This window comes from Delphinus delphis, chromosome 6 (genome assembly GCF_949987515.2).
Source record: "Delphinus delphis chromosome 6, mDelDel1.2, whole genome shotgun sequence".
In the NCBI taxonomy this organism is placed as follows: Eukaryota; Metazoa; Chordata; class Mammalia; order Artiodactyla; family Delphinidae; genus Delphinus; species Delphinus delphis.
This window is the reverse complement of record NC_082688.1, coordinates 33527781-33538979: the sequence shown is the minus strand read 5'-3', so window position 1 is coordinate 33538979 and position 11199 is coordinate 33527781. Positions and strand designations below refer to the sequence as shown.

The window sequence follows — 11199 nt, the reverse complement described above, 5'->3', positions numbered from 1 at the left end:
CTATGATTAGCTCGGGTGCCCCCCTTATTATGGGGAACACCTGATACGAACACAAGGACATGGCTGACGTGGTGGGTGCATGGCCGACTGTGGGTGAATGCTGCAGAGCGTGTCTGCAGTGACGTGCCCTAAATCCCCACGGTCCCGGAACGGGTGTTATTGTATTAATGTGTGGCATTTATCAGAGAGTAAGTCCCACCGGGAGGCATGCGAGTCAGCCTGCTCCGGTACCCCAGCCCTCGGCCCACAGAGCTGTGCCCGGCTGCCCTCCCTGTAGACTCCCTGTTCCAGGAAGGCTGGGGTTGGCTCGACTGGCAGCTGGGAGCCTGGCTGCCCTGCCCACCTCCTTCCCCAGAGGGGAGAAGGGCTGGCTTGGGAGGCCACAGCCGGTGGCATGTGTGCAGAGGCAGAGGCGGTTTCTCCAGAAGCCCCTCGCCTCTTTTCAAGGCTGCTCAGGGCCACTCAGTGACTTCTAGCTGGAGTTCTAGTGACTTTCTCCTTGTCTAGGATTTTTTTTTTTTTGCCAAGTTTCAAATATCCTAGCTCCTCCTCCTTTGCAGACATTAAGGAAGAAGTCATTTTCATTCCTCTTCTTTGTGAAAGAATGAAAACTTCACAAATAAGGCGCGAGGTCAGGTGCCAAGTGCCCCCCATCTTGTGCACTCCGTGCCATCGAGCAGTCCCGCAAGGCCAGCCGTGGCGCCAGCTTCTCCGCGGCCAGAGCTGACAGGGTTCCTGTAGCAGATGCCTCTGCTCCGTGTGGTTCCGTCGCGGGGGAGGCCCCGGCCCCAGGCCTCCCGCCCTCACAGGCCCGAGACCATAACTCGGAAGGAGGGTGGCACGTGTCTGTGGCGGGGGCTGGCGGTGGGGCTGACGCAGGGGCTGACACAGCTGGCGTCCACGCCTCCAATGGACGGGAGGTAGGCGTGGTGGAGGATGGGGAGCTGGAGGGACAGCCGGCGCTGGATGCTGTGGCAGGGAGAGAAAGAAGGGGGGTGTTAGTGAAGGCTAGTGGGCTGCTCACCAGGAAGGCCTTTGGAGTCGCTTTGGCTAAGAAGCTGATGGTGGTGCTAAGAAGCTAACTTCTCTCTGAATCCAAGATCTGTCCATCCTGTCATCTAACCACTCATCCATCTGGCAGGTGTTTAATGCAGGCCTGCCTGTGCCAGCTGCTGCCCCGGGAATAACCAGAGCAACGGCAGCAAGGAGGAGGCAGGCTTCTCGAGCTTCCAGTGATTTTTAAGAATAAGGCCTTGCCCTTCGAACAGGGCTTTGCTGCAAACCCAGACAGCTCTCATTCGCTACTCTTGCCAGTCCCCGAATGGCCCTGGCTTTGGGTTCCATCCCTGAAAGGCTTCTCAGCTGCTCTGTCCTTCCTTATTGGCTTCTCTGCCACTGTCTCTTGTCCAGGACCTCAGTCCCTCTTGCTGGGCCAATTCCAAAAAGGTTCCTTCCTGGTCTTTCGGCTTCTTTGGTGACTAGCGTTTTCTCTCCAACACTGGGATGGGGCATTCAGGGCTCCCCAAGATCTGCCTCTTGTCAAATTCTCCAGGTGAACCTTCTACCCCCCTCCCCGAAAACCTTATTACCCTCTGGTGGCTAGTTTCCCCTAAAACCCTGCTTATGGGGAGGCATCTTCCATGCCTCTGCACATGCTGTTTCCCCGGCCTAGATAGCTCTTCCTCTGCTTTCCCATCTGATGACTGCTTTCCCTCTAAGATCCAGTTTAAATGTCATCATTTTTGTGCTAACCCCCTCAGAGAGTGAGCTCCTTCCTTCTCTATGCCCCCAGGACAAGGAATTTCTGGTAAATTCCCAGAAAGGCAGCCAGAAAAAAATCTGAGGCCGGGCTGAGTCAGGGGCTGGGTAAACAGGACTGATGGAGGAGCGGAGTGAAGAGGGAGCAGCCTTCTGACTACCTGCTCACTGCCACACCGTTCCGCTTGCCTTCTCATCAGTCCTCATGACCAGCAGGCAGGAGGGTAAATCACCTTATTTGTTGTGAAGGCTGCTTTGGCGGATGTGCCCAGGCCACTGCTCCCTGCTCGGCTGTGTTTTGTGCAGTTTCCCACTGCATCTGGGAAGTTGCATTCCCTGAACTCTCAGGCCTCCTTGTGTTCCCCAGGCCTGGCAACTCAGGTGGGAAAAACCCCAGACCTTCACAAAACCCAATAGGCAAAAGAAGCACTGCTGTTCCCATTATAAAGATGAGAGAAGGGTACAGAGTTTGTGTAACTTGCTCTCAGAAACAACCAGAACTGGGGAAGGTGTGACTCTTGCTTCTTCTGTTGAACCACAGTGCTTTGTGGGGTGGCAAATCAACTCACAGAGGCTGCCTCAGCCCACCAGGGTGCGCCCTGGGGTGTATGCATTGGTGGGGTTCTGAGATGGATGGGGACAGATGCAGTGCTGCCCCCACTCCCTAAGGACCTGCTGGCCAGAAGGGCTTCTCCCAAGAGACCCTTCCCAGGTGCTCATGAGAGATTAGTGTGTTGGAGACTTCATTTGGAAATTAAAGTTGAGCTTGTATAATGTCATTGGTGTTGGCAGAGTCCAGGAAAATGGGGAGCTGAAGAATGAACTTGACCTGGGAAAGGGTGTTCTGTCTGAGCATCCCAGGCAGGGTGGGCATCTGTGTGTGGTTGTCAGAGCCACACATTCTGCTGTCTGCTGGGATCCTGTTTGCCTTTTCATTAATTCATTGCCAAAAACCTACTCAGTGCTGGAAGCTGTGTTCAGTCCAAGGGACATAGGAAGGACTTAAACCTTACCCTAAAGGTGCTTGCACTGTGGTGCAGGCAACTAATAGGTAGACCACTGATGAATGCCATGTAACCATCAGTAATTATATTGGACTGTCAGCTGCGAGGCCCTGGAGCTAATTGGGTTGAGAGGCTACTAGCTCTAAGACTAAATGGCCCCAAATGACACTGCAGTTGGTGATTGGGCTCCCTTTGCTGGTTCCTCTCCCCTTGTTGTCACTTCCCAGGGAACAAGTTTCAGAGTTGACATTTCTAATTGCTGCTTCTAATCCGCTGTAAACTGGGAAGAACTAAAAATTGCCAGTGGGGACAAAGCTACTGGAGATGTCCAGGTCTTTGCTTAGATGTCACCTCACCAAGTTTGCTCTGACCTCCCTGTGTAAAATTATACTCCCTAACTCCTTTCCTGCTTAGTTTTTTCCAAAGCACCTATCATTTAACATAACATACTAGGTTTTGCTTTTTTGTTAAGTTATTGTCTTCCCAGATAGAATGTAAACTCCATGAAGTGAAGGATTTTTGTCTGTTTTCTTCAGTGCTGTGCTTGATACATAGTAGGTCTCAGTAAATTGGTGTTAAGTAAATGTATTCATTTTATATGTAACAAAGGCAGAGAACATGGGATTTGATGTTGGAGAGACCCAAGTTCAAATCCTATCATCTCCGTCATTTAGCAACTGGTAAGCTTTGGCAAGTCACCTCCCCTCTTTGAATATTAGTCGTCTTATGTGTAATATAAGCAGTGTAATTTGACCTGCATCATGAGATTACTATAGAGTTCAAACAAAGTAATGCATGTGAAAACATGGTGCCAAATGTAAACTCTTGTGTAGGAGGAATGTAGTCTTGGGCAGTAATTCTGAAGGAGAAGGTACTTACTGTTCTGGGGAGTTTATATCTTCTATAGGATCTTTGCATGTTCGAGAGGGCTCTGTCGTGTTCCACTGTAGCTGGGGATTTTGATCGAGGTGGTTTTTTAAAATGGCCTTTCCGCCATCTGAATGCAAAACAACAATACTGCAATAATTCTGTAAACTTAATTTTTAAAAATCAACAGTGCAGTCATTTTTAGGATACTGCCCAAGGAGAGAGAATGCAAAAGAGCCCATCTTCCCTTTGTGTTCTCTAAGCCATGGTCCCTGAGCCACTCTCCTGAGACCAAGGCAGGGAGCCGAGAAGCCCCTGTCCAGGGATGGAAGTGGCGTGCTGGGGATGTGGATAGTGTGCCGTGGGACCTCCCTTTCTCCAAGAAAAAAAGGGAATCGAGTCGACAAATGTAGGCAACATAACTTAGAAATGAGAGGTTCTAATATGAATGTCCTTTTCACGGGTGCATTAGGAACATAATGACAAAGAAAAAACAGAACTCCAAGGTATATTTTCCATAAGATTGCTAAGTCTGAAAAGAATAATAATAGTAAACTGCTGGTGGGAGTATAAACCGGCATAGTCTTTCTGGCAGGTACTGTCAATAAGCATCAAACACTATAAAAAGTATGTGTTTTACCCAGAATTTCCACTTTCAGGAACTATCCCAAAGAAATAATTAAGGATGTTTGTGAAACTATACAAAAGATGTTCAAATCCACATTGTTTACAATATCAGAAAGTTGAAACTAACCCGAATTTGTCGGGTAATAATGGATTAGTTACAGACTAATATGCACGTATGGGGCCTCCATTCACAGAAATACTGTGTAGCCACAAAACATGATGCTCTCAACCATCTTTGTGCTTCAGAACCACCTGGAGAGAACTAAAGAAATATGAAATGTAAAAACATGGCCCCCACCTAAGAGATGTGGATTCATTTGGTTTGGAAAAGAGTATGGGTGTTGGGCTTCCCTGGTGGCACAGTGGTTAAGACATGGTGCAGGGGACATGGGTTCAAGCCCTGGTCCAGGAATCCCACATGCCGCAGAGCAGCTAAGCCCGTGCGCTACAACTACCGAGCCTGCGCTCTAGAGCCCTCGAGCCATTACTACTGAAGCCCGCGTGCCTAGAGCCCATGTTCCGCAACAAGAGAAGCCACTGCAATGAGAAGCCTGTGCACCACAATGAAGAGTACCCCCACTTGCCGCAACTAGAGAAAGCCCGTGCGCAGCAACTAAGACCCAACACAGCCAAAATAAGTAAATTTATATTAAAAAAGAGTATGGGTGTTTTCTTTTTCTGCTGCAGGGTTAGGGTTAGGGCAGCCTTACATGTGTGTCATTTTGCATCCATGTGAATACAGTCAATCCTCTTCGTTCATAGATTCTGTGTTTGTGAACTCGCCTACTTGCTACAATTTATTTGTAACCCCAGAGTCAATACTCGTGGTGCTTTCACTGTCATTCGATAACACACACAGAGCATCAAAAATCTGAGTCGCTCTCCCAGCTGAGGTTGAACAAGGCTCTGCCTTCTTGTTTTACCTCTCATATTATAAATAAGTATCCTTATTGTGGTCTATGAAGTACCACGTTTTTCACATTTTTGTGCGTTGTGTTGGTGCTTTCGCTGTTTAAAATGGCTCCCAAGCCTAGTGCTGAAGTGCTATCCAGTGTTCTCCTAAGCCGTGATGTGCCAGATGGAGAAAATGTGTGTTAGATGTGTTGTTCAGATATGAGTTACAGTGCTGTTGGCTATGAGTTCAGTGTTAATGAATCAACAATGTTTATTAAACAAGGTGTCTTCCAGTAGAAACACACATAAAACAAAATTATGTATTGATCAGTTGATGAAAATGTCCACCTGGGAGATGCTTGCAGGAACCTAACCCTGTGTCTCCGCTAGGAATTCACAGTTCACAGGGACTTTGTAGAACACGATTACTGTGAGTAATGAGAGTTGACTGTATATCCTTAGGATAAATTCCCAAATTGGAGTTGCTGGGTCAGAACAATTTCTATTTCGGGCAGCAGTGTTTCGCCACCTGTTGCCTCCCACTCTCAGCAACTTTTTGATCTCTGATCTTTGTTAGTCTTATAGGTAAAAATGGTATTTCACTGCAAATTAATTTGCATTCCTTTAATGAGGAGGGAGACTGAGCATCTTTTCATAAACATAAGAACCACTTGTATTTCCTTTAATGAGAACTCTCTTTTGCCCATTTTTCTTTTGGTTTGTTGGTCTTTTTCTTATTAGTTTGTATATAGTTACATATACTTTGTATATAATTACATATAATTTCTTTTTATATAAGAGAATAAGCTTATTACCTGAGATAATATTTTTTGGCTTAGTTTGATTTTTTGACTGTACTTATGATGGCTTTCACATTGTTAACAAAATTTCTTTTGTATTTAAATTCATCAACTTTTTTTTTGTGGTTTCTCTGTTTTGCATCAAACTGAAAAGGTTTCCCTCCTGCTGAGATTACAAAAGAAATTCTCCTATGGTTTCTTCTAGTACATTCATGGTTTTCACTTTTTATATTTAAATCTTTTATCCATCTGGAATTTATTTTTGTGTAAGTTGTGAGGTAAGGATCTAACTTTATTCTTTTCCAGATGGCTGCCCATTTATCCCAATGAAATTTATTGAATAATTCACTTTTCTCCACTAATTTGAAATGCTCACCTTTACTAGATACTAAAATAATCAGGAATAATTTTTATTCTTTCAGTTTCCTTTTTACTTATCTGAATCTAGACATTTTTAAACAATCAACATCTAATATAATAAGAATTATATAATAATTCTTTTGTAATAAGAATAAAACTAAAGATTTTTCATTGATTTAAACAAATTTTATAAAATTAATGAATATATGCTAATGACAAGATGCAAACAGTAGAGAAGTATATAAAATGAAACATAAAAGAATCCCTTCTCACCCACTCTCCACACATATTGTCCCTTTCCCACAGGTGGATACTGTTAACAATCTGGTGTTTGTTCTACCAGACCTTTTGAAAAATGCACTTACACACACACACACACACACACACACACATATACACATACATGTGTGTGCATATTGTATCATAGTGCTTGTCTTCATACTGCTTTTCTCATTTAGAGATCTTTCCATATCTGTACAAAGAGATGCACCTTACTTTTTAATAACCGTATTATATGCCTTGTTTTGCTGTATCATAATTCATGAAACCACTCCAAATGATGAACATGTAAGTTAATTCCAGCTTTTCTCGCCTACAAGTAGTGTTATGATAAGCACTATGCATCTATACCTTTGACCCTGTGGGATTATTTCCAAGGGGAAGCCTCCCGCTAGGGGAATTGCTAGTCAAGGGGCTTAACATCAGACTTCTGGAGAGTGCCAGACCGACTTCCAAAACATTGCAGGAGAGTGTCCATTTCCATACGCTCTTATCAACACTGGTAATCTTTTTAAAATTTTGCCTAAATGTAGGCAAAAAATGGACTGTGTTATTTCCCAGGTGGTTGGTGGGATCGAATGTCATGTCATCTTACTGACCGTTCCTTTCCTGTACGTTGATGAGGTGTGTTTGAAACTGTGAAATGTTGGAAGAATTATGAGTACATTATTCACTAAGAACAATGTGCCCCCAGTCAGAACGCTGGGAATGCTGGCCATGTGGGGTACACATGGAACTGGAGCCCAAGGGACTGAGAAAAAGAAGCCCCGTGCATAGGTGGATCCCCAGGTGGGGCTCCAAACAAACGCTGAACTGCACTCAGTAGATGTGGGTTCCAGATACTCCAGCTTGGCTTGTGTGACTTCAGACCTGCCCCACCCCCCTCTCTGAGCCTCAGTTTCTTCATCTGTAAAATGGACGGCTAGTGTCTCATACCCAGGGGTCCCACCTCCTCTTACCTGTGCTCTCAGTGAAGTTCCCCAGGTTGAGGATGTCATTGAGTTCTTGGTAGTGGTTCTGTTTAATGTAGGTGGTCTTTTCTGGCGTGTCCTGCAGCTGCATGGTGACCTCTTCCAAGTCTTTGTCCAGCTAGAAAACAAAGGCTCCCGCTGAGTCAGAGCCCCCGGCCCAGCCCCTGCCCTGGCCCCAGGTGGAAAACTGAGTTTTCCCAACTCACTAGTATAATCACAAATCTTTAAGAACTCCTTTCTTTCTGAGGATATCTTGAATCGGGCATTGCTGGACCCCAGAGCCTGGGCTAGGTGGGTAATAAACTCCTGTCAGATTCTGACAAACCGTATCTGTCTAGTTCATGTTCCTTTTGGTTCTTGCAGCCATAACGACGGTAGATGGGACTGCACGGCCATGATGTGGGGATGCTCTAGAGGGGACGTGGTGGGGAGCGGCAGCCCGGAAAGTCCCTGCACAGGGCAGAGGGACTCAAATGGGAGGAAGGGGCCCTGGCGACCAGTGCTGTGGGAGGTACCTCTGTGATCTTCATTCGCAGGCGATGGTTTTCTGACTGCAGGCCCTCTAGGCGGGACGTGCTTGCTTGGTTCACGCTGGTGACTGAGGTGGAGGTTTTAGAATCTTCTTTCTTCTGATTCTGAGTGAACTGGAATCGTCTGTTCTGAGTTGCTGCGTCTGGGTTTGTTCTCAGAGTGATGAGCTGAAAGGACAAAGGTGGGGCTGAAAAGAGGACCCTGGGGCCCTTCCTCCCATGCCCATCCAGCTGCTTCCAGCGGGTCCTGCGCTGGAGGCAACATGGGGCCCCAGGAACGACACAGGCTGGGAGTCTGGAGCCCTGGGTTCAGACTTGTTTCTGTCCCTCCTTTGTGTGTGCCCTTGGGCAGCCCCCTTGCCCTTGCAGAGTCTTGGTTTTCTTCCTTGCCACTAGATGTCTGGTCTCCTGATCCTGATTGCACCCGCATCCCAGCTATCCTGCAGAGGCCACCCAGGGCCCCTCAGGCCTGGCTCCAGCTGAGCCTCACTCTGCCTTAGCCCAGCTCCATGTAGAAAATAAACAGCTGTAGGTGACAGCTGTGAAGACAATGGGAGGAAAGTGAAGTCTTGTGCTTGTTAGAACCATGGCCACGGCCTCTGTCCACCAGGACCTATGGTTCAGAGGTGAGGGGCAGGGATGGAGGAAGGATCTTTACCAGGCCAGAGGCATTCAGGGCAGAGTGCTCACCATGGTGCTGGGGGGTGAGGATGGTGACGGTAAAGGGAGTCCAGGGGGAAGAAATGGCATATGCAAATGCAGGGAGGCCTAGGGCTCAGGGCACTTATAGAGAAGGGCAGCTGGACGGTGGACAGAGTTCTCTGGGGGAGACAAGGAGATCCAATGGTCCTGAAAGCCAGCCCAGTGTCGGGGATTTGATCCTGGAGCCAGGAAGGCAATGAGGAGCTATCAGGGGTGGTGACAAAGCAGAGTGACCCCGTCAGAGCTGGGCTTAGAGTAATCTGGCATCTTTCACAGGGTGGAGAGGAAGTCAGAATGCAGGCAGAGAAGCTGTGGTGTGAGCCTGGAGCCTGGGAAAGTGTTGACTACTAAAGGAGGGAGTGTATGCCAGAGGTGTTCTAGAGCAGAGCTGACACTGCTTAGGGACTGACTGGGCGCCCAGGAGGCTGGAGGAGCCATGGGACCCCCAGTGATCTCTCCTCTCCCCTTTCTCTAAGGCAGACACTCCCTAACTTGGGTCAATGACTTCTCAACTACCTCTGTTTCCTGCTGCTGCTTTTACTCTTGAGACCTACCAAGGTCAGGTTTTCCTCTACACAGATCAGCCTACTGCAGGGGTCAAGGCCTCTGATTCACCTGCCCACTGCTGGGTAGGATAATGTTTGGAAAATATCTCTCAGGTCAGCCCTTCAGACAAATGAAAAACATAAGTGGTTGTTAAAAATGGTTATTCCTTTTGACCCACTAATACTAATTCTGTGACTCTACCTTAAGGGAATAATTGGAAACAAGGAAAATGTATTATGTAGAAAAAAAGTTCATTTATAATATAAAAAATCTTCAAACAACTGTAATGCTCACCAGTAAGGGATCAAGTGGTTGAGTAAATTATGGAACATCCCCTCAACAATGGTTATGAATGTGGGAAGATACAAAGGGCAAAAGTTAAGTCAAAAAGGCAAATTGCAAAGTGTGCTATAATTACAGCTATATCTGAGAAAGCATCAGTGCCCTAAACCATTAAAAAAGAAGCTGGAAGGAAACACATCAAAAATATTAACAGTAAAAAACCAAACCAAAATATTAACAGTGATTATTTTCGGGTGGCAGGACTGTGAGATTTCTGAAAAATCTGGTTTTTTGCTTTTCTGCATTTTCCAAACTTTCTGTGATGTGAATTGTGTTCATCATTTAAAAAAAAAAAGTGTATAAAACTTGTAGAAAGTGAGAGAAACACAGCAATGCCCTTGTGATGGAGTCAGAGGCCAGACGCCAGGGTGGTGAGGGCGGGGGGATTGCTGGCACCTGCCCCGTACCTTTGGCACAAACACCAGGCAGAGGGTGATGGTGCTGCAGAAGATGATGACCAGGGCCACAATGCAGAACTGCACGTTAGGCTGGTCCCGGGTCAGGAAGGAGACGGCAGCCCCGATGATGCACATGATCCCCACGTTGTAGACGCTCATCCCAATGTACTTGCTGTCATTGAGTGCGGGGATGCTGACGTTTCGGGTCTCCCAAGCTAAGAAACAACCGAACAACTGGAACGGTGAACAGAAAAGGGAGACGGTCATTACCATGTGGCGGCATACACTCCCGTTCTGAGAAGCTACTGAACTAAGGGTTATTCTGTTCCTCCCCACTACTCTGAAGTGGGGGCTTGGGGGGAGGGAGGCTGGGGGTTTGCTGCTGGCCAGGTCTTGTGGATAATCTGTCTCCACAATCTGTCTCCACTTGTGGCCCTGGGTTGAGTCCTGCCAAGGAAATGCAGACTGGGGTGTTACACTGTCTGGTCCTCCTTCACCTCCACCACTGGTTCACACACAGACCCACAGGAGGCCACAGTGGGAAAGAACTTCAGACACAATCTCAACCATATGCCTTCCCTCTACAGAGAACCTGAAGGCCCAGAAGAGAGGAAGGGGCTTGCCCAAGGCCACAGAGCAATATGGTGGCAACAGTGGACTGTGTCTCTAGAAGTTAAGGCTAGTTTTTTTTCTGTTAAACCAGGCAGAGCCCCTGTGTCTGGGACCCCCCAATGCACATAGCCACCCAGAGTAGAGAGACTACATTTCCTAGCCATCCTTGAAGCTAGGTGTGGCATATGACTGGGTTCTAGACAATGCCATGTAGGTGGAAGTGGTGTGTACAAGTTCTGGGAAGTGTCTTTAGAGGAAAAGGCTGTTCCTCTTCCACCTTCCTAGCAGATGGAGTGGAATGTGATGGCTGGAGCTTGAGCAGCCATTTTAGATCATAAAGTCATCTTAGACCACGATGTGGAAGCTGTATGATGAAGATGAGGAAGACAAGATGCAAGGAACTCAGATTCTAGTAGCCTCCACACCAGCCCTTTTGCTTACCTGAGAAGGCAATTATCTTTTTAAAAAAACTACTATTATTGTGGGTTTTCTGTCACTTGCAGCTCTAC

General features: G+C 47.0%; 1 protein-coding gene across 1 annotated transcript in view; it reads right to left on the bottom strand.

Moving 5' to 3' along the window:
• Positions 1–653: 653 nt before the first annotated feature.
• GABBR2 (gamma-aminobutyric acid type B receptor subunit 2) overlaps positions 654–11199 on the bottom strand; it is a 366358-nt gene continuing 355812 nt past the window's right edge. The window contains exons 15-19 of the mRNA XM_060014449.1: positions 10088–10312; positions 8076–8258; positions 7549–7678; positions 3642–3759; positions 654–969 (exon numbers count right to left, since the gene is read on the bottom strand). Coding sequence (XP_059870432.1) covers positions 804–969; positions 3642–3759; positions 7549–7678; positions 8076–8258; positions 10088–10312 — 822 coding nt within the window. The 3' untranslated portion in view covers positions 654–803. The remainder of the gene's footprint in view (positions 970–3641; positions 3760–7548; positions 7679–8075; positions 8259–10087; positions 10313–11199) is intronic.